General features: G+C 40.5%; 1 protein-coding gene across 2 annotated transcripts in view; it reads right to left on the bottom strand.

Moving 5' to 3' along the window:
• tmeff2a (transmembrane protein with EGF-like and two follistatin-like domains 2a) overlaps positions 1-27,375 on the bottom strand; it is a 132,511-nt gene that overhangs the window by 24,039 nt on the left and 81,097 nt on the right. The window contains exon 5 of one of the 2 annotated variants that reach the window (XM_072686497.1): positions 5,486-5,582. In XM_072686497.1, coding sequence (XP_072542598.1) covers positions 5,486-5,582 — 97 coding nt within the window. Of the gene's footprint in view, positions 1-5,485; positions 5,586-27,375 lie in introns of both variants that reach the window. The other variant, XM_072686496.1, reaches the window with a different exon arrangement.

The following is a 27,375-nucleotide window of genomic DNA, read 5'->3' on the forward strand; positions in this document are numbered from 1 at the left end:
AGTTACTGATAAAGCTCCAACATGGTTGTTCCTGCTGAACTGGGTAAATCCCTACATGTGCAATGCTATGCCCACAAGATAAACCTGGCCTCTCAGTGAGCTCTCAAGTTGTCCACTGTGTCAAGACTACTAAGGAACCCTCCTACAGCAAACTACAGGACACACTACAGCAAAACCTTCCATTTGACTTCCAGCCACATCGCTTCCATTTGTTTCATGAATTAAAGTTATTGGAAGTAAATGTTTAAGCAGTCACACAGCAAAAAACAGACCCCTCAGAATCGAATCGTGAGGTGCCTAGAGATTCCCACCCCTAGCTAACCTATATGCCTCAATGTCAAGTGTAAAGAAGTGTTGAGTGGAGAACAAACTATAGTTCCTGTAGGGCACAGTGCCACATTTCAACATGAAAAAGATGCAGACACTCCAGTATGAAATACAATAAATACATGCAAGAGATTCAACAAAACAATAAATCATTAATGGAATTAAAGTGTCTGTACATATAAATATAACTTAGTGTGGCATCTTACATGTGAAGTAACTAGGTGCAGCAGTGTGACCACCTGGATAAAGAAACTGTTCACTGCTCAGAGTCTGGAGGACCTGCTGTATAGCCTGTGTCAAGACAGGACAGGTGTAAACAGTCCATGTGAAGGGTGAGAGAGATCCTTCCTGATACTGCAGGCTTTCCTACCGCTCGGTGTACACATACTTGATGGCAGGAAAACATGATCCAGTAATGAACTGGCAGTCTTCACCCCCTGCTGCAGTGTATTCCCGTCTAAGATAGTTGCCATACCAGAAACTGATGCTACAGGCCAGGATGCTCTCTATGATGCTTCTGTGGAAGCAGCTGAGGATGACTGCAAACATGCCAGTCCTCTTTAGATGAGCAAGGGACCAGTAGAGGGATATGCTCTCCCAGGAACCTGAACTGTTTCTGGTGTCGTCCTACTAATGAGTAAAGTGGTCTGAGGTTCAGAGGGGGCAAAGGTGGCTCATTGATTGGATGACTTGGTTGTTAAATTTTGGGTTTGATACTCCCATTATGGGGCCCTTGCCTATACTGCACTCCAACCCTGGCTTTCAAAGCTGGGATATTCAAAGAGAATTTCATTGGACTGTACAGATAAAATGACAGTTTGTCTCCTTCTGAAGTCTACAATAATTCAAATCTATTATTTTCCTGACATTCAGAGACTGCTGTCCTTGTTGTCCAGGGGTTTCCCACCTGAGTGTTTCTACATCACAGCTATGAGACATATTATCTGAATGACTCTACATCACAGCTTGGATATTTTCACGGCCTGCTGACATAGTGAAACTACATCGCAGCTTGGATGTTTTTTCCAGGTCCGCTGCCAAAATGACTACATTGCAGCTTGGATGTTTTTGCAGGCCCGCTCCTTGAGTGACTCTATATTGCAGCTTAGATTTTTCCCAAGCTTGTCGCTGGAGTGTCTTTACGTTGCAGCTCAGATTTTTCCTAAGCCTGCCGCTGGAGCGACTATTTGTTGCAGCTCAGATTTTTCCCAGGCCTGCTGCCAGAGTTACTTTACATCCTGCCTCAGATGTTTTTCTACACCTGCTGCCGGAGTGACTCTGCATTGCAGCTGGAATGTTTTACAGGCCCACCACTGCAAATGATGTCTGAGACATTCCTGGGCTGGCGATGTCTCTACATAGCAGATTGGGCTAACGCTATCTCACCTCCTGCCAGTAGATTGTATCATTGTTGGAAAAGGGCCTTGCTGTCCTTGCTGTCCAGGTGGATGTGGCATTTTCAGGAATGGTTCTGTTATGTATCCATAACAGTTTATTTGAGCTACAAGCAAAACAACTGGTAAGTGCAACAGGGCAGTAGTCAGCAGTGGTCATTAAGGTATTTTACTGAGGACTTCATTGTCACTGGAATGACAGAGCCTAATTTGAAGGTAGGAGTAGCAGCCTGCTCCAGGTAAATGTTGAAGATGTCCATGAAGACATCAGCTAGTTGGTGGGCACACTCCTTAAGCAAACTTCTTGGGATCCTGTTGGTGCCAACAGCTTTGCGTGGGGGCCCCGCTTCAAAGGGTTCTTCTCATGTCAGCAAGTCAAAGACAGCACTTTGTCAACAGGAGATGTGATCCACACTGCTGCCTTTGTGTTGAATCCTTCAAAACAAGCTTCTTGAGGTTCTTGACGGCATTTGATAGGGTGGCGTTGATGCTGTAGACGAGGTGATTCCTCCTCATGTAGTCAGTGGCAGTATCAATGCCATGCCACATGAGTTGTGGGTCATTTTTTGTGAAATGTTCTTGACTTTTTGACCCACTGGAGGTGTTAGCCTGGCTCTTGCTGCTTTTACACCTGTTTTGAATGTGACATTGGGAGCTATAAAATAAACCAAAAATAACTAGCATTTAGCCAGGCTTTCTGGTTTCGCTGTGTGACTCTTTTAGAGATCATCATCCACACTTATGCCTATGTACGCCTATGTAGCCAGTAAAAGATGGCACATGTTCCTCCATGTCTGTGTGGCCCCAACATGTACCAACAGTTGGAATCAGTGAAACTCTGTCTGAGGAGAGGGACCACCATGTTCATCACACTGGTCCTAGCCTTCCCTGGGCAATAAGCAAAACTTGGTACCCTTATAATTATGTTTGGAAAATGAAAAGAAAGGGTTCATGATCAACGGTCACACATAGTGCAAGTACTGTCACTGCATGGGCATGTATGGCTTCCAGTGAAACTGGGTCACTGGTGTGTATTGATGGTGTGATGTAGCATAGAAGTAGCATGATACATTTTATAGGGCTCTACTTTCTGCTCATATTCAGTCACATTTTGCCAATCTAAAAGGATAGTGCTTTACAGTACAGAACCCCTTGAATTAAAATTAAGTCTACCAGTATTCTGTCACTGTCCAAATACGTACTGTATTTGTATTTTATTGTGTTATTGTCTTACAGGGCCCATTGGGTACAGGGCACAGTTCTCGATTGAGCCTCCTCTGAGAATTTTTACTGACCCAGATTTGAACTTTTTGTTTATGTATATGTATATACAAGCCTTAAGGCGTGATTGCAAATCTGCTGAATTAGCTTCCAAAATAATCCATCATAAGAAAAGAAAAAAAAATCAGCGACAAGTTTTGTTAGCAAAGCAAAATGTCTGATGACCTCTATAGGGCTTGATTGGACTGATTGCCTGCTGTCGCGAGGCAAGGGTCCCCAGTGAAACCTCTTGAATATCAATGTTCTTGATGATGTGGTGGAGAGCCGGGCTCCATTAGCGAAGATGAAATTGTCATTATTGCCCTCATTCCTGCGTCCCACAGAATCCACTCCCCAATCAATCATCAGTCTCAGGTCAGTCTTTGAGCATCGACCCTCAACATTGGGACCGGTAGAATAAGTAAAAATAAAACAAAGCCTACGGGTAAAGTACCCCAGAATGAGAAACCCAGTGCTCTGCTAGACTGCAGAGAAAACTAAATCATAGGGCAGATCTGGAACCTTCATTTATCCCAGCAATGGCTGAGAATCTAAATAAAAAACATTTACAGTTTGATACATTTGAAAGTATATGGTGATCGGATCTTGTTCAGATTTCACTTCACCGCATGAAAGATGCACTATGATCGGATCACACAAATCAGATCATTCTGAGACGGGTCTCGGATCTTGTCCCCATTTAATACAAGTTTAAACGAAATGTGTTTTCTGTATTCAGATTCTGTCAGGCAGGGGGGAAAAAGGTCTGTCAAATCAATGTTTACACGAATGTTTACATGTGTTTTTTACGTGAGTAAGTACGCAAGTAAAATTGTCTCTTATCTAGTCACACTGGGGACGCATTTTAAAGTGTAAACAGAATCCGGTCAAAATGGATCCTGATACTATCCAGATATAAAATGCATGTTAATGCCAGGTGTAAACAGTCCCTAAGTGACCTACTGTGGTAGGACGATAATATGTGTGTTTCCGCTGCCAAACTTATGTCCTACTTGGCTTACCTCATGGTAATTAATCAGTAAGGAGTCAATACAGGACAGGTCTACATCAGAAAGTTCATGCTGTGACTTCCCTGTCAGTTTTTTTTTCTAAACAAAAATACGGCTGATCTGCATATTGTGTTAATAAAAGAATACTGGTTTATGAATTGTTTCTTCCAAACCCCCCTTTGGAGAACAGAGGAGATCAACATCAACATTTAACTGTAAGAGGTTCTGGGCATAAATGAGCATATTGAGTACAAGTATTCAATATCAGTAATGCTTCAGGTCTCTCAACATGATACTTAAGTAGCGTGATGCTCAAGTACTTTCCACCCCTTATGAACTACTTTGTGGCTACATATGAAGACATGCTACAAAAATGTAGGTACATTCGTGAGGATGTACTAAAGAGAAGCTGCATATAATTTTAGCAGAGGAGGACAAAAGTATGTTCCATTTTCATGTGATTCGACCCAATTTTTGGTTTAAGACTGGCTTTCAAGGCATCCAGCTGTACACCCCCCAGCAACTCTGTGTTGAACTGGAGTCATTGTGGCAGAAGTATAAGTGAGTCTTTGTGTAGTTAAGTTCTGAAACGTTCCCTTTAAGGAAAGGGTTATCAAATGAACCTTTCAGGATAAAGCCAGATTGGTGTGTCTCCGCTTCTGCCATTTGTTGACAATATACCTTTGTTCGTGACTCAGGCTATTCAGGCTATTTCTGTGTCCTTGGTTTTCCCTGTTGGCTACTTAAGCGCGGTGACCTTATTTGCCACCCAGCTGGCGGACTACTTGTCTTACTCTGTCGTATCAAATCAGGGGGAAAGTGGCAGAGAGCAGCAGATTGTGGGGAACGCCTGAAAAGGGCACTGATCATTTGACTGTCATACAGACAGTTTACGTTTGGAAAAAAGGCATTGCTTTTCCTTGTTACAACAGGAAGGCTCTGCAATTCAGCTACATTTGCCTGTGGGAAACCAAGTGGGGAACTCTTGAGCTGAATGCAGAATGTTGAGGATTTTCTACACTGGACACTGTGGAAAACCCCAAGTACAGACAGTCAGGCAGTAGAGTAATGGTTTAATAATGCCTGTAATTATTCATTTCTACTTCATACTGTAATTATTAACTATTTATCGAGTTAAAAGTACTCTCTAGCTCTATATCAGTTCTCTTTTCATACCACAGTGATAATCGCCTTGACCATTGCTAATCAACCATTGCTGATATCCATTTACATTTTCCCTTTTCCTAGAATTACCACGCAACAGGAAACTGTTAATTTTTATAGATAACAGTGTGTCATATGCAGTCTGAGGCACGTGTGTTAGCTATGCCGTTTGCGTGATGCTAATTTGTGGTTATCTTCATCAGCTGTGTAGTTCTGGTGCAAAACTGAAAAACAAAAGTAATCTTGTTTGTCTGATTAAAAAAGATACTTCACACCGGACTATTCCTTTTCAAGTTTAGAGGTTAAACCTGTCAGCTATCCCTGACTCACCATACATCCTCTGCATCCACGTCGCACTCTGCGCCGAACTGGCAGATGTCGCAGGTGGACGTCTCCTTCTGGCCGTTCTCGGCTGAGCCCTCGTTCCCTGCTGGGGCAGACATATAGGACACAGGTTAGTTTTTTTGGCACAGAACCACATTTTTTTTGACAGCTCCTTAAGAGAAAAGAGGAGAATACCATTTAACATAGCATTTACTGTAAGACCTTCTGGAATTCCATGAGGTGTCCTTGTGCACTTGCATAAGAAACTTTCTGTATATAAGAAAATGATCAAGACTTCATCTTTTAGTGTGTAAATATAAATTGACTGAGACAAGAGTTGATTTGAAACAGAACTTTATCATGCCAAGAAAAAGTAAATGATATTAGGAGGAAAGTTTATTTATCCGTCAGTCAACCTTCACTTAGACTCAGAATACATCAAGCATGACCCTCATTTGCAACATAGCTGATTAAAAGGTAAAAATGAAGTTTAATCAACTAAAAAAGTCATTAGCACTAAATGATCAGGATAAATGATGTGGGGACTAGGACCAATCTCAGTCAGTGGGAGATTGCAGAACAAATTACAAAGGGACTGGAACCAAATGCAGCCAGGGGGCTGTCTCAGAGGAAACAACTAGTCTAAAACTCTGAAAGTAGGGCCAATTGCTGTTAGGGGGAGGAATCAAAAGAACACTGTGATTAGGACCACACAGTAAAGAGGTCTTAGAAAAATAATGCAGGGATTAGAACCAAATGCAGTCAAGGGTTGTTTTAGCACATATGACTCGGGAATCGGGATCAATCACAGTCAGAGGGAGGTTTTAGATCAAGTGTTGCAAGGATTAAGCCCAATCGCAGTCAGGGGGAGACCTCAGACAAAATTCCATGGGGATTAAGACCAATCAAATTTAGAGGGAGGTCTTAGATCAAGTGATGCGAGGATTAAGACCAATCACATTCAAGGGGAGGTCTCAGAACAAGTTACGTAGGGATTAGAACCAGTCACATTCAGGGGGCAGTCTTGACATTCTGTGGTGATTAGGACCAACCACGGTGGGATGGGTGGACTCACAAAACAACTGATGTGGGAATTAGGACCACACAGTGAGGAGGAGGTCTCAGAAAAATAATGCAGGAATAAGCGGTGAGGATTTAAACCAGTCAAAATCAGGGAGATTTCGTAGTACAAATGCCATGGTGATTAAGCACCAATCAGGGGGCAGTCTTAGGAAAATAAATAGGTGGGGATTAGAACCAATCAAAGTCAGGAGGAAGTCTAAAAACAAAAATTATGAGGATGTGACCAAATCAGAGAACAAATTATGCTAGAATCAGGACCAGTCGCAGCCAGGGGAAGGTCTCCAAATGAATGAAGTAGGGATTAAAATCTATTAAGTCAAGTCAAGTCAAATTTATATTGTATAGCGCCTTTTACAACTGTTGTCATCACAAAGCAGCTTTACATAATTAGTAATTAGTAAACGACAGAGACAAAAAAGAAATAACGTAAGACATGAAGGATCAAAGTGATCAAGCCAATGGCGACAGTGGCAAGGAAAAAGACTGGGAGGAACCAAGACTCACAAGGGGGAGCCATCTTCCTCTGGTCAGAACTATTTAAACATTTTTGATAAAAATTGCCAAACCATCTATTTTGTTAAACTGTTCTGATCATAATCATAATATACTAATCATGGTGTAAATGACACGGTATTAATAACATAGGAGGTGTCAACATTGTTGTGTTCTCTCCCTCTTGTGTTGTCTGCATTACCAGCACGGAATTTCAGCCAGACTGAATCAGACTGGACCTCTTTTTTATCTCCTTCCAAATCCCAAAGCCTTCTGTAGTTATGAATCACATAAAGCACACAGGTGTTGGGTTGGTAATGAGTGAGAATGAGATGGCGACCTGGTCTTCAAGGAAAAATAGGTAAAGGACAAGGTTCTTATTCTCCCTTTGTCTCTCACAGCTGCTTTCAGGCACAGTTAAAATCCCCCACTGATCTTTTCTCTGCCTCTCTCCTCGTTTCATCCTGATGAGCTCTGATTGGCTGCTCCGGGCTCCCTGGCGACGTGAGCGGCCGGGGCTTAAGACACTCATCAGTGGACGGGAGAGAAGCAATCCCGCGGAATTTAAATCGCGCTACCTTCTCAGAAGATCGCCGCACCCCTGCTGATCCCCACCCTCCATTACGAGGAGCTATTTTTATTTCGAAACCCCGCGCGAGAGATTGAAGAAAGACCTGGTCTTAGCGTTCTGTACTCCCAGACAACACATATTCCCACTGAACCTTTGATCTTTTCTCTGCTCTGTGTTCACGAATATGAACCAGCTTAACCCCCAAGCCGAAAGTAGGGAAGCAAGCTGTTACTTTCAAAGTTTTAATACTATACTGCAGTTAGGTCAATTTGCCAACAATCAATTTGCCCATCATTTTTATTTATGATTTTATTTATTTTATCAGATATACATTTGGTGAATCTGTAGAGCCAGCCTTTTCGACTGTGTCTTAATGCCAGATATGTAAATTATATCTGGAAGGATAAGGCTGTGAAGATGAATCAAAAATATCATATATTCAGATATTGTCATTGGCACACAATTGCCATATTGGTGCATTTCTGAAAGAAATGACAGAGCTCATTTAGATTTTTTTCCCAATTTCCCCAACTGCCAAAACAAGAACTCTCTCCTGGAGAGAGTAGGATTAATGACAAGAAGTCATTTTCAATCAAATAAAGGAATAAATAAATAATTAAATACACACAAAGGGTAAACAATTTGACACTGCTGGTAGTGTATCACTTACATGAAACATGGAGTGTTATAAAGTACTGGAAACGATTAATACATGCTAATATCATAATTATATAGATATTAGCAGATAATTGTTCATATAGAAGTTGAATATATTTTTACAGAATACAAATGTGTATGTGATTTAATGTGCTATACTACATCACAACTGATTAAAAAATATTTAAAAACTCCAAAGGCATCACAACTGATTCAGTTTTTTGAGCTTTATGGAGCATCTGAATGGAGGAATCAGATGGATCTAAATCTGGCTGCAAAAGAAATTGCAGCAGAAACACTGTTTTTTTTTTTTTTTTTTTTTGCTTCTCGACTTTTGGTTTGTGAAGATGCTACACTCCTAAAAATGAAGGCACTAACAGAAGAACTACTTTAGATTACTCAAAGAAGCTCCCAATGGTGAGTTCTTTGACTTCTTATAAATTGATCTTATATACGACTGGTGGCGACCTCCGATTTCCAGGACCACTTTTCTAAACTTTATTTAAAATGTTGTGCAAACTCTGTAAATAAAAATGAATCATTTACAATGGAAATACACCACATGGACAAAAGTATCGGGACACTTGCTCATTCATTGTTTCTTTCAAAATCAAGGGTATTATCCTCCATTTGTCCCTACTGTCCAGTGACATTTTTCTACTATATTTTGGAGCATTGCTGTGTAGATTTGATTGCATTCAGTGACAAGAGAGTTATTGAGGTCAGGATGTTGGATGATAAACACCCCAAGTCCCTAACTGAGCACCATCATTCCAGAGAACACAGTTCCACTGCTCTACAGCTCTACAGTACTTCTCTACAGGGACTAGACACGTTATGTTTGTGCATTTTCACCTCCCATGTCAGCAATAGGTGCAGCTTAAAGAAGATAAATTAGTTAATTTGATCAACATTATTGATAATGTTAAAAGATTGTTATCTTTTGATTAAGGAAATAAGCTGCATGTGTGTGTAGTTAAAAGAGGACGGAGCTAAAGTTGGAGGGGGCCAATTCTGAACAGAAGAGTCCATGGGCCAGATCTGTAGCCTACACAGAGAAAAATTTCAGATCTTTTCCTTGCACTTCATCCATTGAGTCAAAACACACTAATAATAGAAGCCAGTGGGCTGCGTGTGTTTGAGTCAGTGAGTTTTCTGTTATTTAACAGCAGAGGTGGGGAGCTCCGGTCCTGCAGGGTTGGATTCCTGGACAGTCTGGTGAATTTCACACCTGTTTCCACTGATCTGTTAATAGCTAGATCTAGTTGGTATGCCGGAGTAGGGAATAGCCACACTGTGCAGGACTTTGGTCTTCACTTCTTGACCCCTGTTTTCCAGGAAAACGTTTCATAAAAAGAACCACACTTTCACTGCGGTGGTACTCTGAAGGATGCACTTTTAATACCGTTAGTTAGGGAACTTTTTTATAGTTGCTCCCACACACTGTATCTAGACTCCAGGCTTTTTACTTCACTTTTCTAAGTAGGGTTATGAAATTGTCCAAATGTCCCCTTTCCCTGGAAAAATGCATGCAGTGTACTTCCGAGGTGCACTAATGGACCTTAAGGGCTGTTGTATCTTTGAAGGTACATTTACATTGTTTGTACCTTGGTAAACAGAAATGGCACAGTACATGGTAACATGTACCTGAAAAACAAGAGAGTGGTTGGTGTGGCGCAGCAGATAACACCACTACCTGCCAGTGCACTACCACACCATGTGGAAGACTGGGGTTTGATTTCCGGTCTGGGTGACTATGCTGTGCTATACTAATAAGAGTCCTTGGGCAAGACTCCTAACACTACATTGCCCCACCTCTGTAGAAGTCGCTCTGGAAAAGATAAATGTAAATGTAGAAGGTAAAAATGTTCTTAACTTTTAATGGAAGTTGTAAAATAAGATGTAACGCATTTCTATTGGTGTGTTTATTCCAAATTATTTTTATAGTATACAGAGCAGCTATGGGATTCAAACGATGAAAAAATTGACAAAAGTGGAAATATATGATTTTCACTGGACGCCAGATATATAGAGACTGGGTTGAAAAACACAGCAGCCTTCCTTTAAAGAACCACTGAAATGTTCTTCTGGATTCTTTTGACACTTTTCTCCTCTCAGAGAGTCAAAGCTTGTTTTACCCCTTTTACGACTTGTTTTTCTGATGTTCAGATCAGCCCATTCTCTTGGAGATTGTGTGGTTTGCTCAGGAGTCTGTAGTGTAGAGCAGTGTTTTCCAGGTTTGATTATTTGCATACGTAAGATTCTCTAGTGGCTGCATTGTGTATCTCTCTGTGTGTGTGTATGGCCTTTTTCTACTTTTGCCACAGCATACTACCACCTGATCAAAGGGCACAATGGAATGGACAGCAGCACAGCAATGATGCCAATACTGATATATTAATGAAAGAATAAAAAAAAATCTGTAATATTAACACAACATATACTACATACCCCTAAATATCAGCTTCTTATCCAAGCTGTATTGTCACAGTATTGTCTTGAAAAATCAATTTACACCTTCACAAAAAAGGGGAAAAACCTTTGTCAGGGATGGGTGAGGGTGTAAACTGGATCAGCATACAAAGCAAATACAAAACAAAAAGCACAAGGTTTAGTATTTAGAAACTTTAAACTTTAGAAAGTGGGAAACGAGACTAGATGTCTTTGTAATGAAAGCATGTAGCTACTTTACGTTGCACCCATTGCTGACACACACACTCAGCTTGTCTAGTCCCTATAGAGAAGTATTTCTGATAGACTAGCACTCTCTGGAGCAGATTAACATGAACCTATTGGCACTAGGGTATAAACCCCCCAGCACTAAGCTGTGGAGCAGTGAAACTGTGTTCTCTGGAATGATGGATGGTGCTCTATCCAAAACTTTTGGGATTTGGGGAGTTGAGGATGAGGTGGGGTGGTAGTCATTCAACATCCTCACCTCACTAACGCTCTTGTCTGAAGGGACTGATAAATAACTGGTTACAGAAGAGTTTCTGATAAGTGATTAATTGTGGAAGAGTGTCTGATAAGTGTCTGATCATAGAAGAGTGCCTGATCATAAAAGACTGATAAATAACTGATGAAAGAAGAGTGTCCGATAAGTGATCACAGAAGTGTCTGATAAATAACTCATAACAGAAGAGTGTCTGATCATAGAAAAGTGTCTGATAACAGAGGAGTCTGAGTCTGTGTCTGAGTGTCTACAGAAGTGACTGATAAATAAGTGGTTACAGAAGAGTTTATGATAAGTGATCAATTGTAGAACAGTGTCTGATCAGATAAGAGTTTATCTGATAAGTGACTCCGACCTTAGAGTGTCTGATCACAGAAGAATATCTGTCAAGTGACTTATTGTGAAAGTTTCTGGAAAGTGACTGATAGCAGAAGAGCACTGATAAATGTCTGATCGTAAAAGACTGTCTGATAAGTAGCTGATTATTACAGAAATGTCTGATAAGTGATCACAGAAAGTGTCATTAGTGATTACAAAAGAATGTCTGATAAATGTCTGATCACAGAAGTGTCTAATAAGTGAGTGATCGTAGATGAGTGATGGCAGAAGAATCTGTTTAGGATGTATTATCTGTCCATTCTGAGTCATTTGATTATGTGTACTTGGTATGTCTATAGCATCAATCAGCACTGAAGAATTGAGTGAAAATGTAGAAGAAGTCTTTTAAAAGTGGTATTAGAGGCTTAATGTACTATTTCTGTCACTTCTTGATTGTTAGCTGATACTCACATATGACCATATTATATCATTGCACTGGGATTAGGCCGTCTGTCTTATTCAAGGGGAAGCATGTTTCAAATAACAGGGAGGACACTTTCTTCGACCAAATAAAATTACCACAGAAGTGTCATTATACTCTGTCCCACAGTGGAATTATACCAGGGAGGTCTTCGCAAGTAGTTAAATCTTAAGTAAATCTGAATTTATTGAAAATGATTTGATATTTGTTGGTATTAGATGTTGCTTCCAACATCCTGACACCTTTGCATATCGAGTGTGATACAATGCTGAACAAACCATTTCAAAGACCCTTGGAATCTGGAGTTACTGCCAAGCTGCCAGGCTTTAATGCAGCCAGTCCTGCTGAATGTTGAAATATACCTGTCTGAACAAAAGTAACAAAACAATCTCTAAGGTTCTAGAGCATTAAAGAACCACAGTGAAAACTATTACTGACAAATGAAGAGCCCTAGGAACATTGACAGGATTCTTGCTAGGATTGGTTAGTCTGCCAAACAGCATCTTCAGGTGTGCAGGGGTGGGAACTGGATGGTTGGGAGAGAACCTGTTTTTGGATTTTTGGTGGGTGGGCCTTTTGAAAAAAATGTGTCAGATTGTTTACACACTAAACATGAGGTTTTTACAGTGGGCTGGCATATCTTACTTAAATGTGCTATAGAATAGAAATCTGTATTTACCTGATATGATTGAATGATATATAATATTAGAGTAGTAAAACGGGTCAGTTCCCCAGACAGCTACGCAACACTGACTCATTATTTTTACGCCTCTAACATTTACATACGACCGGCCCACTACTGAAAACCCTAAAAGTCCTAGTCAAAACTGGTGAAATGGTAAAACGCTACGGCCACTTCAGGAGAATGTGCTGTTGTTGTTCTTTGTATTAGATTTTCTAACTTTCAATCTTGGCCAAAAAACTGGCAAAGCAGAACATCACTACCAGCCCCTGCTAGATATCGGTCAACGTGTTGCCACGTGAACCAGGCCTTGTGATCGTGGCTTTTTCCTGAGGCTTGATCCGAGGAGCGTGGAGTCAAAAGCAGGGAGTGAGGAAGCGAAAGCTGGGAAGACGAGCAGAAACCCATGCTAGGCTACGAGCTAACCCTAGCTGACCAACTTTATTATCTCTTCAGCAAGCTAACCAAACACTGTCAGACAGAATCAGCACTATCCACTCTGACAAAAAACATAATAACAATGTTCTTCTGATAGTGCTTAAAACAAAACTATGACAAGCACTGTTACGCTATGTTATGCCTCACTGAACTAATATACAGAACTAATATACACGTATTCCCTTACATAAGAAAAACCAGCATGTTTCATTCAGAGGACAAATAGCAGGGTTGTAAATGGGCTTGTAAAACTAAATGTGAGCATTTTCCACACTAACCAAAGTCACATACCTAACATTTATACATTAAACAACAACTTGAACACTCAATAAATGCTTTCTAAGCACATTTAAATTACATGGCTGTATCATTTTAGATTCGGCTGATACTCAACATTAAAGCTGTGGAATTTTGGGATGATATCCAATGTTTTTCATGTACAGATCGGCCAATGAAAAAATATTAACATTCATAAAATAAAAAGCAGAGTAGTTTTATTCAGTACAGAAAAGTATAACCTTTATTTTTTTTTATAAAATTACCAAAATGTTAATAACAATGATGTTCAATTACATCTAAGCAATTATCTGATGATACTGATATGATACTGATATTATTGTGTATCCCTAAATAAAGTACTCAAATTAGAGGATCTATTTTCCAACTTTGCATGATTGTGTTTATTGAACAACAAAATTCCAACTGCAGCAACGCCTTTTTAAAGCAAAGGAGTAGATTAAAAGACATAAATAATTGCTTTTGGCATTTGCCTTTCTGTCACCTGACAAATATATGAATTCAAAGTGTCTCTAACAATTATTCCCTGAAATTATCCAACATTGTTAATATTGATAAGTAACTGATCACTCCTCTATGCTGAAACCTCTTCTTATTGATTGTCATGAGCCCAGATGGCGATCTCTTCAGGGATCAATACAACCCCTCCATATCCTACACAGCCAGTCTGAATGATTCGTTTCAAAGTTAAATCCCAGCCATATCCAGCACACTATCCGGCTAGGACTGATCAGCCTTGGGGTCCGTAGTGCTTACCGCCTAATCTAGTCTCCAGCCTCCAAAACTGAGCTTATTAAAGAACCATGTTCTTTCTCCTCACCCCCCCAGGGTGTGGCTAATCCCCATGGATCAGGGAAAGGGAGATGCTAGCTGAGGGGAGAGGCCGTAACAATTATCCTCATTTCCTCTCTGCTAGATGGCCGCTCTCCTCGTATCGATCGCTGCTAACCAGAAGCGTGTTCGATCACCCACCCCCATCGCTTTCATCCCTGACCGCTGCATTTAAGAATGGTGGGGGTGGTAGGGCTGCTGGTGGAACTGCAATGCTAGTTCGTTTGATGATCTGGGGCTAAGCTAAGCTGCATTTAGCATTTAGGCCAACGCTCTTCGATGCTCATTAGAGATAAAAAAAATTTCTCAGAGATAATTGCTTCCACAGTCTATATTTAGCAATCATCAAGCCCATTAAATGTGCACGGCTGGAGTTTTTTAAATTAAATACCTTTTATGGCTTGTAGCTGATGATTCACGACATGTTCAAAGCTGCTGATAATTCGGTATCTGAGGTACGAGATGCACACTTCAGTAGGTATGAACGGCCACTGTGTATGTACATTACTGTCTAGGTCAGAGACAGAGACCACCCCTGATTTATTTAATTTCCAATCGGACAGTAAATACATATGGATGGACTGGCTGTGAAATGAATGCATGGATGGATGGATGTCCTGAATGGATGACTGTCCTGAAAACATTTAAAGGCATCGCAGACGTTCTGGTAACTCACATTTTAGACTTTTGAATGTCAGTTTGGTGAACAATACATAAAAAATAGGATAAACAGTCAATAGACTGAGGGGGAGGTATATCTTACACAACATTTAAGCAATTTCAGCTGCAGCTAATTTACTAATATTTTTGAGGTTCAACTCAATAGTGGTTCAACTCAACTTCAACCTGAAATGCAGCTAAAAATGTAAGTTAGAACTTTTGAATAAATTAAGTTGAGTTAACTCAAAATTTGGCCTAAGTTGGCCTGACTTTTTTACAGTGCATTTAAAGGTGTTGGTGAAAGAATGGATGAATGATTGGATGATTTGTCTGGAAACTGTAGAACTGGCTGTTTCCATGTAGGAAAGATTGAAATGCTTTTAAGTGACCCATTTTTTAAATGTAGTGTTAAAACAACCTAAATATCCCAAGCTTTAACTCAACCAAAGTCAATCAAGTCTCATAGGATGTATAATGTGAGGCATATACCCAAATAAATTAATCATGCTAAACTATAAACTGGGTGAGGGGTGAAATTTGTATTTTCAAAAGAAGTTATTTAGTTAAGTCTGCTGCCATCGGGACCTAGGGAGACTGGCCTAAGAGACAAAGTTTAATTGGTCTCCTCAAATATCACCATCCAGTTTCTTTCTCAGTCATGATACTTAAACTAATAAGTAGATGTGAGTGAAGCTTCTTTTATGTAGTGATAAAAAAAAAACAAAAAAACGGTAGCACACAAAGCCCCAGTCCCGCATTCTGATCCATTTAACTACACTCTCAAAAATAAAAGTACTACAAATGTGTTCTTTGAGTGATACCACAGAGGACAATTTTTGGTTCTGTAACCAAACTTTTTAGTAAAAGATATGTCAGGCAAAAGCAAAAATGTTCTTCTATGGCATCACTTCAAAAAACATTTATAGCACCTCCATTATTAAGAGTGCATGGTCAATGTAGCATACTTTAGGAATGTATCTCTGATGCAATGTTACATGAGATTCAGTCAGGATAATGTATTGGTTGATGTAGTGTAGTGGGTAACAACACTGCCTCCATGGGGAACTAGCCTTCAAATCCCTGGCCAGGCAAGAATATCATTATACACCAATCACTGTGTAACAAATGCAAGTCACTCCAGATAAGTGTGCCAGCCAAATACAGTAAATTTAGTAAGGTAACTGTAAAAAAAGTGTTCAAAGAGAGGCAGGCAAAAACCAGACACTCAAAGCAACCAGCCAGTAGTAAATGCTGCAATACTGCATTTGTCCTTTGATAGAACAGACCTATATACTGTATATGCAGTGTGAAGTGAGCGAGACAGAGTGAGTAAAAGATATAGGGCAAGCCTGTCATCCAGATGATGAATGGGAGCTATCCATGTCCCACACGCACAGCGTTCGGAGAACGACCTTCGTTACAAACAGGAAAACCGCTTGTGGTGTTCTGCTAAAGGTCCAAGAAACAACACATCTTGTGTGGTCGGATGTAAGAGACTCTAACTCGAACACTTTAACTATTTCGTGCAGAAATCAAAAACGACATCTCCGATTCTTCTTATAGAAGTGCAAGTGATCTATATTCTTGGTAGGCATTTATTTTATTTTAAACAGTACGTAAAACAGAATGACGCCAAGGGAAATTGTTCGTTATGCATGATGCATGAGTCAAATAATGGAACATGACTTATTTTGCTGACACTGAAACTGTTGAAGCGCTGTGATAGAGGCATCAGCACTCTAAAAGTTACACAAGTGTGAAGACCTTTGTAAAATCTTTTAGACGCTCAATAGGAGAAAGTACAGATGGTATGTATGGTATTGACGAGGATTGGAATTCCTGGTGTGAAACACCCACATGCAGTCTGACACTGTTTCTGCACATACAGGGATGTGGATGTGGGCCAGCATGTATCGTGAATACAAAAAGTGTACAGTAGACATCCACTAGGTTCTTGAGGGACAAATAGGTCAACTGCTTCTCCATAGATTCAGGGGGCAGGCTGGCTCGCATGATCAATAGTCAGAGGAGAAAGTATGATGCTGACAAAGGTAAGAGGATAGCATGCAAGCAGGTCATGCTTTGTTAATGGCTTCCATCATGTTCTAATGGCCATAGACCTTCTTGAACTTCACCTTCAAACTGGAGGCCGTTTCCACCCTAGTCACAGCAATTACTAGGGAGGTGCATAGGTATTATAGCTAAGGTGCCCTTAAGGTCCTTAATCACAGAAGGACAATACATGGAAAATATTCAGGCTAACAACTGAGTGATTGTATGTTGTAACAGGTCTGTAAAATGCTCATATTTTTTGAATATGTATATTATATTATATTATATTAGTTATAATACAAAAGTAAAAAATGATGTAATTCTACAAGCACTATTAAATAAACAGTGGCTTTAAACAGTCTTTAACAATCTAAGCACGAAATTCTTAATCATGCATTTATTTAACTTTTCAAAAAACGCCTAATGAAGACAAAGGGAAAAAAAAATCTGTGCAGCAGTTTAGTCTGTGCACAGAACTAATCCTTCCTCTTGGCATTCTTAATTAGCAACCTTATCTGCTTTACCTTTACCTTATCCTGTTACTGTATCTGTGACATTTCTGTCTGTGATCATTAAGAGTGATATTATAGAATTAACAGCAAGTCATCAGGTTAGTCAGCTGACACTGACCTTAACATCTCTGTTACAAATAGGCTAATTATCATTACTTTGAGTTACTACACCTGTATCAGTATCACCAAAGAAAGCATTTGTTCAGTATTTTAAGTTGGGCGAACAATTCTAAGACTTGATGCAACAGGGTCTATTTACAGGTTTTGTGATTTTTTTTTGTTGCTGATTTACGGCCCTACACACAGAAGCTCACAGAGGCTGCATATTATAGCATAGTTTTAATACTGTAACAAAAACACTGTAACCATTCCAGAGTCTTGTGCTCCAAAGGATAGTGCTTCTGTGTCCTCTTAGCATGATGTGCCGTTGTGATGTGCAAGCTGAAGGGATTGTAGCTTTGGTTAGCTTTTTGATTTGCCCCCGCTCGCTTCCCAGGTTTGGCTTTCTCTAGTCTTACTGGTAAAACAAACAATAAGATGCTGCTTCCCTTTTTATTCCTTTCTGATAAGTGTTTAGCTGCAGGTTGGTTCAGCTGAGGATGGACAGAGGAGATGGTAAAAGTCTAGATGGTAAAAGTCTAGATTTTAGCCTAGTGTGGGAAGCTGCAGAGGTTTGGAGGTGATGTGCGGCTCTTCAAGAAGTCACCCTTGCATTTACCGCTTCACCAGAGTTTTTTTTAGTGAGCTGGGTTTATGTAGTTTTTTTGGGTTGTAAATATAATTTGTCAACAATGTTCTATGAAATGAGAGTCTACGAAACCTGGGGAATGGAATTAGCACGTTTTACAGCTCTGTTTTGGTAATGCCAGATTTTCTTTTGAAGGGGAAACAACAGTCTTTAAGCTTCATGGTTTTTCAAGTCCATGCACTGAACTCTCATTATTTAACTCATTATGCCAAGATGAATAAAGTCTGACATTAGGGCCCATTTAAAGCATGTGCAAATGTACACGTATCACCATGTAAAAGCATTACCTGTCTTTAAACACAGACTGCAGACCCACCTTTTCCGAAAGTACTTGGGTGAAGAGTAGAATACTATGGTCTCCATATTGACTTGTGTTTAGTAGTATCTAAGCTTAGAGGTATCTTCGAATTTTAGTCTATTCAAACTAGCTGAGGTTATTCTTGTGTAAATAGCGAAGCACTTTTGTAAGTCGCTCTGGATGACAGCGTCTGCTAAATGTCCTAAATTTAAATGTAAGTTTATAAGTATTCCTTCAACTAAAGTTGCCCAAGAAAGTTTAGCTTTCAATCAACCTTTTCTAAACACAAAGGCATCAAAAGCTAAATTCACCAAAAATCCTCTATAAGGCCGCTGCAAAGCTGTGTTCAGCTCTTGAGCATTTCCTGCAAGGACACTGCCAATCGTCAGTGTACTCCAATCACACACTCATGACTAATCCTCCCAGCACAGTATGACCATTAAAATTCCTACTTTACTCAGGCAGGGGCTTCACAAGTGCCCCGACCTCCCTGGAAATGGTGCGTTAGGAAGCCTTTTTTTCAGCACTTTGCCTCATTTCCTATCCACACCTGACAGAGTAGAAGGACCTCAGCAATGATCCGTTTGCACATGTAATTACGGCCATCGGCTGACGAGAGCAGTGCCAAGTGAGGGTGTCTCATTTCATGGAGTGCTCCCGAGGTCCGTGTTCTCGGCGGCTGAAGGCTTTTGTAGAGTGCTCCAAAAACAGCAAAGCAGGGAGGTGGAAACGAGCACGATGAGGCAGAGCTGGAGGAGAGGGTCCAAAGTGGGACGTCCTCCTTCAACGGATTAGAGGGGGGAGGATTACGGGGAAATTAGGATTTAAAACTTCATTCCGGTTCCAGCGGACCAGATTATGTTTCCTTCGCCTCCCTGTGTGCCAGTGCTGTGTCATATTGTACATTAACTGCTTTGACGATGTCGGCCAACAGTGTGAATCAGATGCAGAGAAGCACGAGTGGGGCTTAATAGCTGCCATGGACCCGTTATGTCTGGCTAACATCTAAAACCTGAAGCATGGTGGTGGCTGCAGCATGACCTGGACACCTTGCCGCCATTAAGAGAACTATAGACACTATGCATTCTGAAACAAGCAACTTATCTTATCTTAAGTCTACCACACAGTGCAAACAAGCAAGTTTGCTTTACAGTAGTTAAAAATGAAGGAATTTTCCACTTTCCAACTTTTGGAATGGTCTACTCAAAGTCCTGACCTAAACCCTACTGGAACTAAAGCACATGATTCATGCTTCAAGCCCTAAAATGTCTTATTCAAGGAAGAGTTGGCCAAAATTCCCCCGTGGCATTGTGAGACACTAATTAGCAACTACAGAAGTGCTTGGTTGCAGTCATTGCTGCTAATGGGGGGGTGTAACCAGCTATTGAAAGGAAGAGGGCAAACACATTTCACAATGAGGAATTAGGTGTTGAATCTGTTTTCTATAAATAAATAAAATGGAATCGTGACTTCCCTTGTGATTTAAAATATAGCACAAAGCCTGTCTGTTATTATCACAATATGCCATTTCTTTCTTTAGTTTCTGGCCTATTGCCTAAGTTACAGTAGGAAAGGGGATCTGTGGGTTGATCGGAGCACTGTGCTTTGAGGACATCAACCACAGACGAAGAGGCTGCTGCCTGCAACCTCTTGAAAGATGTACCCTTCCAATTACAGGCAGATTTACTGAGGGCCATGCAATAATCTGCAGCGTGTGCTAAAATTTAGCAGGCAGAGTTGGCGCTCGTTTGACCCACTGTTCAAATGACATCAACCTCAAACTTGAGTTGTGGAGGCACGAATGTCCACTCAGAGCACTCTTTGACCAGTTGTAAACAGAAGTAGGTGAGCAACTATAGGGCATCTATAATGGACCACACAAGTCATTCTCTCTTAAAAACTGTAAACTGGTTACAATAAATATGATAAATTGTTTATTACAGTTGTTCATCACTTGAACTTGAACAGGCTCTTGTGTAAATGTAATTTCCTTTACAAAACCATTTATGTCATTAAGACTTTATTGGCATAAGCTAATTATAGGTTTTGCTGTATAAGTATGTTATTCAATGCTGTTGTATGTGTTATGAGGACCCTATGTAGGTAGCCTTCAAACAAAATGTACCAACATTTTATAAATGTACATTTTTCCATATAGGAAGAGCTAGTTCCCAGCCTACTGGACTTTAAACTATAGGAGAAAACTGCTAAACCCGAGGTCATCAACTCCAAACCATCCCTGCTGACACTAAGTGGCCAGTCACCAACAGCTGAGGTAACGAATAGTAAGCACAAAATCCAAGAGCAGATGCCATATTCAAGGTCGAGTGTGTTGACCTTGGTATCCAGTGCATATTGCTGCTAGCAGGGGCCAGGTTGGTCTCTGTGCTGGTCCGAAACAGAGGAACCCCTAAGAAACATGAAGAACTAGAGACTGTGTTCAGCCGTTTTCTCACCTCGTTTTGCTTGGCCTTAAAAACAAAGTTTTACCAGTCAGTTCACGTTAGTGTCCTTCCCTGTTCTTCAATATTCATGAAATCAGTCGCCTTAAAGCCTGCAGCTCAGTGGAGACCTTGTGTGTACAAGTGAACAGACTTCTGCACACACACACTGATAAACCAGCTGTAGATGCTTCTGCACATGTAAAATGCATTAGTGCCACAGCAGATGTTTAGTAGAACTGACCCTGAGTGTCAGCCAATGTACAGAATCTATCACTTTTGCAATCACAGTCAATGTATCCCTCATAAAAGGATTGGACCCACTCCCCACATCACTAATCTGAAGTCTCAACTGAGATAAGTGGCTGATACCTGGATATCACAAGCCAGCATTCATCATATAACTCCTCACAGAGAGGGACTCATTGAGTCCTAGAAGTGGAGGACTGTGGGGTGAGAGAGAAAACAAAGCAGAGCAACAAAAAGCACAAGGGGATGCTTAAAAGACGAGAGCTTGAATAGCAAGGCAAAGAGAGCAAGGTAATGCAGAGAGGCATGTAGAGCAATAAAATACAGTAAAAAAAGTCAACCAGAGAAGAATTCCTCATGGATTGAGTGATGTGCAAGGATATAAGACACAGAAAGCGAGAGAGAGAGAGAGAGAGAGAGAGAGAGAGAGAGAAAGAGAGAGCGACACAGAGGAAAAAAAACACCATCTCCAGCACCTAAGCGGTCGATGGTCAGTCAATAAAGTGTCACTTTCTGCAGGCTAAGAATGGAGAGCAGGGGTTGATGGAGGCTCGGAGAGGGGGCCACAGGCTGTACTGAGAGTACGGCGCATTAGCGGTTGCAGAGCTTGGCGTCTCGCCCTCTCGACGCCCTGCTCTCTCTGCAGTTCTCGCATTTGCCAGCTTGGCCCCGGAGGGGGAGGTGTAACATCACCAATCTCTGTTGTTATACAAGGTTTTATGAACGTGAGCACAAAGAGATATAAAAAGGTTAATAAACACATTGAGAGGAAGGAATAAGGGAAGATAACCTCCGGAGACTTAACAGTTTTGATTAGGTTTTAGAGTTCATGAGTTTAGTCAACTGCAATTACTTTTACAATCCCTGTGGTCTTTGGGTAACGGTCAGGGGCCGCTCTACTTTAATAGAAAATATGATAAGCAGTTTTGAATCAGTGAGACATCATTATGTTAGATGCTCCAAAATGATACCAGGTTATCAGGTAGACTTGCTTTACTTTGCTGTGTTTATATTCATTGGTCCTTTTTTTCGGGTAGACTAGAAGCTAATAGGAAGCAACCACCTGTATTGTTGTATTGTTGTGGTGCTAAGTGTGGTCCTTTAGCCAAATAACATCTAGTCTTGGTTGTAGTGCGGAAAGATATTGTACAACTGAAAGGCAGTACAGTTTGGCAGTACCCACTTTTTTTTTTTTTACATAAACGGTCTCCAAATATCACAGCAGTGTGCAGTATTACAGGGGGCAGGATGTAGCTAATCAATGATGTTGTGCAAATGTAAACATTGGCTCAATCCAATTTCTAATTCTGCTTTATTTCAAAATCGAAGATAACAAAAAATATGAATTTGTGACCAACTGAAAATCATGCTGTGTGCAATCCAATAAACATTTGCAGCCAAGAACAAGGCTAAAGGCTAAAGGTCCTGTACAAGTGCTCCAGAACTGCAGTTTGCACTATGATATTTTATGGTCACTTGCATGACTACTGGGAGAGGACTGCACGCTGTAAAGTATCTCCAATCAAATGCTTTGTTGCATGATGTGTTTGTGTGTGACGTTTGCTTAGCTGTCATGTGTGCAGCACAGCCAACAATCCTTATTTTCTCTGCAATCGTGTGCCACATTTTAGCTCCATTTCTGCAGACACCGGCACAGGAAAAGCCGTGGTCATGAGGCCTGGTTCGCGTAGCAACCTATATTCCCATAACTAGCAGAGTCTGATGTTGATGTGCTGCTCTCCAACAACATCATATTCTCCTGATGTCAATGTCACATTTTACCATTTCACCAGCTTTGACCAGGGCTTTTGCTAGTGGGCTGAATTTTGGGGATTTACCTATAATACAGCAAGACTGTTACAAACAGTTTGGGGGGATTTAACCTGGGCTGTTTTATGCCTCAAACAGCAGTTTGAGGTTCCCGATATGCCACTTATTTGTACCTAACTTTCATTATTCCACTACGCTTTAGTAAAGACAGGTTCATTCACATTGTTGTGCCACAACACTCAACACAAGAAATCAGCTGCACAAAAGACAAAAAAAAATAAAATAAAACAATCAGCGGGAGCTCACTTTAAGTCAAATTTGATGTCAATCATTCTTTTCTTTTAATAAACCAATGCATTCATCTTCCAACCCCAATAACAAAAAGGAAAGTGACCATCAAAACAAGAAGCGGGGAGAGCTTGACAGATGAGAAAATGACCAGGAATGAAAAAAAAGGAAAACACGAGGACAGCTCAGATAAGGACACCTCAAATGACAGACAAGCGGTCACTGAAACCAATCGAGAGGAAGCAGGACCGTAGGCCTATCAATTATAATGAGAAAGATTAAAGAAGTTGTACAATGATGGAGATGAGAGTCGTCCCAAGAGCCAGTGGATTGTCACTTATATAAATTGGCAGGTGTTTGTGTGTAGATGTGTGTGCATAGCAAGGGGATAGCTTTACTGTCGTGTACAGGTGCAGGTGTAGGTACAGGGTATGTGTATATTTTTCACAAATTTAAAAAATAACATTTCAAAAGATTTAATTATTATAATTTAACAGTAAATTGGTATATTGTTTATCAAAACAATGAATGTCTCCCCAAATGAGCACTGATTGGTGATATCATGCTCTAAAAACAGAACCACTGTTGTAAGTTAAGCGAACAGCTTGAGTCATTCCATATAAAAGAGAGAACAAGCAAACCTGGATGAGGGAATCTGCTAAATGTGCCTAAAACAGCCGTAAGCAGAGATGAAAACACACCAAACAAGCAGTTCTATCTGAAAATGAAGCACTCTCTATCCTGACATGGTTTCGATGGACGCATTGTGCTGGTTAAACTAATCTTAGTAAAGTTCTGTGCCAAGAATCTGTGACGACCAGAAAGTGTTCTGGCTGTGACTGTTTACTCGACTTTGTGCCCTCAGATATAAGACTTTATCCTCTAACTGTGTGTGATGTGAGCCCCAGTAATCAGGAACACGGCCTATGTTGTGGTTTTTGGCCTGTTAGCTGACTTATCCCAGCCTAGCTACCTGGATATAAGTTCAAACGTAACATATTCAGTCACATTATAAGTTTTATTGTCAAACATCAGAATAGCGTAGAGTATAGAGTAGAGAATAGAGTCAGAATAGCAGCTGCACTGTACTGCGTGGTACTTGGTGGCTCTATAGCCGAGCAAGCTAATCTAAGGTTAGTTTGGTGAATGGGCTACAGAACCAACACCACAGGAACAAAAGTCAGTGCTGAGTGAGCTGAGTCATTCTAGTCTGCACATTTATAATTAGGGTTTCTGTCAACCAGACTTGAACAGGTGTATTATTCTGCTAACTAGGCTAATGTTGGGGGTTAGGGGGAGTTTTTCGGTTTTAATGTAAAGCAGGATGTTATAAACCAAGAGCTATGTCAACACAGAACCATCTGCACTACACTAAACAGATGTTGGTTGGCTGTGGTAAAGAAACGCTGTAAAAAAAATATGCACACTAATTCTGATTGGTTTGAGGGATCACTTAATGTCAATGTCTTCCAATATAGTCCCTCTCAGCTCAAATACAGCAGTGGAAAAATCCCTCCATCCCACTAACATTGTTCTGACAATCAGCTAAATGCATGAACAGATTAGGTAGACCGTCTACGTAATAGCTATACTTAAGCTTTATAAACTCCAAACTTCAATTAAACAAATGCTTATTCTGTTCTGTCCCGAACAGCGACAACTCAAGTTTTGTATCAGTGAAAAGATGGGAAAACCTCGCCTTTTCCAGCAAATGTCCTAAGCGCAAAGAGGAAGCGAGCTGTTCCAGTGCTCTGAGTGCCAGCTTTTGCTACCAAACTCGGCTAATCCCTCTGGCTCCACACTCCCCTGCTTCCGCCCCGGCCCTGCTGGTTGAGCTTTAGGAAAGGTCCAAGTCAGCAGTGCAGAGTTAGCTGCTGGGAACACCAGAGCTGGATGCTAAAAGCTAATCCTTTCTGCTAAGGTTAGCACTGCCAAGGAGGGAAGGTTGCTGCCAGCTACGTTAGCATATAATATCATCTCAAATGAGTTCTTTACTTGTGAGTTATTTAAAAAATGACAACTAATAGAACAAGTGAATGCCACTGTGGCAACTGCAGGCTCAGAGTTTTTTAATGCCTTCATAACAAGAGGCTTTAGTACTTAGTAGATCACTTTTTTTGCTAAAAAAGTGATGCATAGCCAGACAGCAGCTTCTGGCAGTGTTGCTGAGGAATCTTAGCCCATTCCTCATTAGCAAAATCCTTAAATCCCACCAACGATTTTCTATGGAGTCAGGCGACTGTGGCGACCACTCCAGAATCTTCCAGGACTTCTTCTAAAACCAAGCCGTGGTGAACTTTAAGGTATGCTTGGGATTACTGTCCCATAGGAAGGTCCAGTGATGCCCAAGCTTTATCTTCACAGAAGGCATAAAGTTTTCTCCTAGGATTTCCTGACACTTGATTGAATCTGTCCTGCCCTACACATGCTGCAGGTTTCCAGTGCCAGAGGACGCAATTCAGGGCAGGGTGTTCTTTTCAGTGCATGCTTAATTCTTCCTTGTCAAGACATGCCGCTGGTCCAGAGGTCTGAAAAGTTCCATTTTTGTTTCATTGATCCACAGAACAGAACCTTAAAACCTTCTATGGCTTATTCATATGGTTTTGACCAGATTGGAGCCAACTGTTCTTGTGCTTTTGGATCAGTAGACATGTACTAGCATGGAGACCTTCACGGTTTAGTAGTATGCACACTTGATGGAACTAACAAAACCCTGTGCCATCTGATCTGCAAATGTGTGCTCTTATGAGGGATTCTATTCAAGGGGTTGAATAATTCTGAGACTACATAGTCATTAAAAGTGGCCTTTTAGGTTGGATTAGAAGAAACCACTTCCATGGTGTTGAGCTATTTAAATTGTTCTTGTTTGATTGGTTTATTGCAAATACCTGAAAGTTTGTTAATTTTGTTAACAAATTTAACTTGCAATTGGGGTTGAATCACTTTATTAATTAAAAGAACCAGTTTAGAACATATCCCTACTATAATAACAACCCGTGACAAAGACGTTTTTTAACAATGCTTGTGATCTTATTCAGAAAGTTGTTGTCTCTCATTAAAGGGATTTCACTTCATTCAGAGGAAATCCGTGGATCCATGTCCAGAGCAAAAATTAGCTTGTGGCCTTTAACACTCTGGGCCCTTTTAGCATCTAAGAACCAGTGCACTGTTCAACCAATAAGCCTTGTCCACATGAGAATTCATCTCAAAACCATTCTATAATCACACACAAACAACTAAATCCTTTGGGTGAGAATTTACACATTACTCTTTAGAGGATAGTAAGGACAAGCTGGGCTACCTAAGAAACTAGCTAAGAAGTTTAGCTCAAATCTTAGAATTTTGCCAAACCCTAAACATAACATTTATATAAACCTTATTTCAACCTGAAACCTAAATCTAACCCTAAATGTTATTTACATTAAGTTCATTTACATAATTTGCCATGTACACTCCTAACAATAAAGATGCTACAAATTGAGCAGTGCCACAAAGAACCACGTCGGTAAAAGAGATGCGAGTGTACATGATGTAAAGGTTCTTTAACCATTTAAAGATTTTTTACACTCAAAAATCTCAAAGAAATTTGAGAAAGCACTTTTATTTTTCAGAGCATACCCCAGATGAAGTCAGTCAACCAAGATATTGTGTTTACTGTGTTTACAAAAAATTGAAGATTTGTTCATTTATTAATAGCTCACAGTAAAGCCCTATTTAGATGGGATGAGTTTTACATGGGGAGGTGGGGTTATGTAGTTACTCAGTGATTTTAGCCCCGTCCGAATGTGTCATGTCAATTATTGTCATGGACTATTGGCTCATATCCTGTGGTGGCACAACGCTGCTGCAAGCTTTAGACAAGTCATTGTTAGCGTAGCCTATAGCCTGCACACATGCATGAACATGTAGCTGCTACTTTTCCAACAAAAATGTATTATTACTTTAAGTGGGTTAGAAGATTATTATTCTGTTTTTGAGGTGACTGCAGTGTGTAAATCGAGTAGCTACTCCCATCTCAGTCATTTATGCCCAAATTTCTTCTTCCGTGCGATTCAGTCATACATTTTATAATCTC

This window comes from Salminus brasiliensis, chromosome 8 (assembly GCF_030463535.1).
Source record: "Salminus brasiliensis chromosome 8, fSalBra1.hap2, whole genome shotgun sequence".
In the NCBI taxonomy this organism is placed as follows: Eukaryota; Metazoa; Chordata; class Actinopteri; order Characiformes; family Bryconidae; genus Salminus; species Salminus brasiliensis.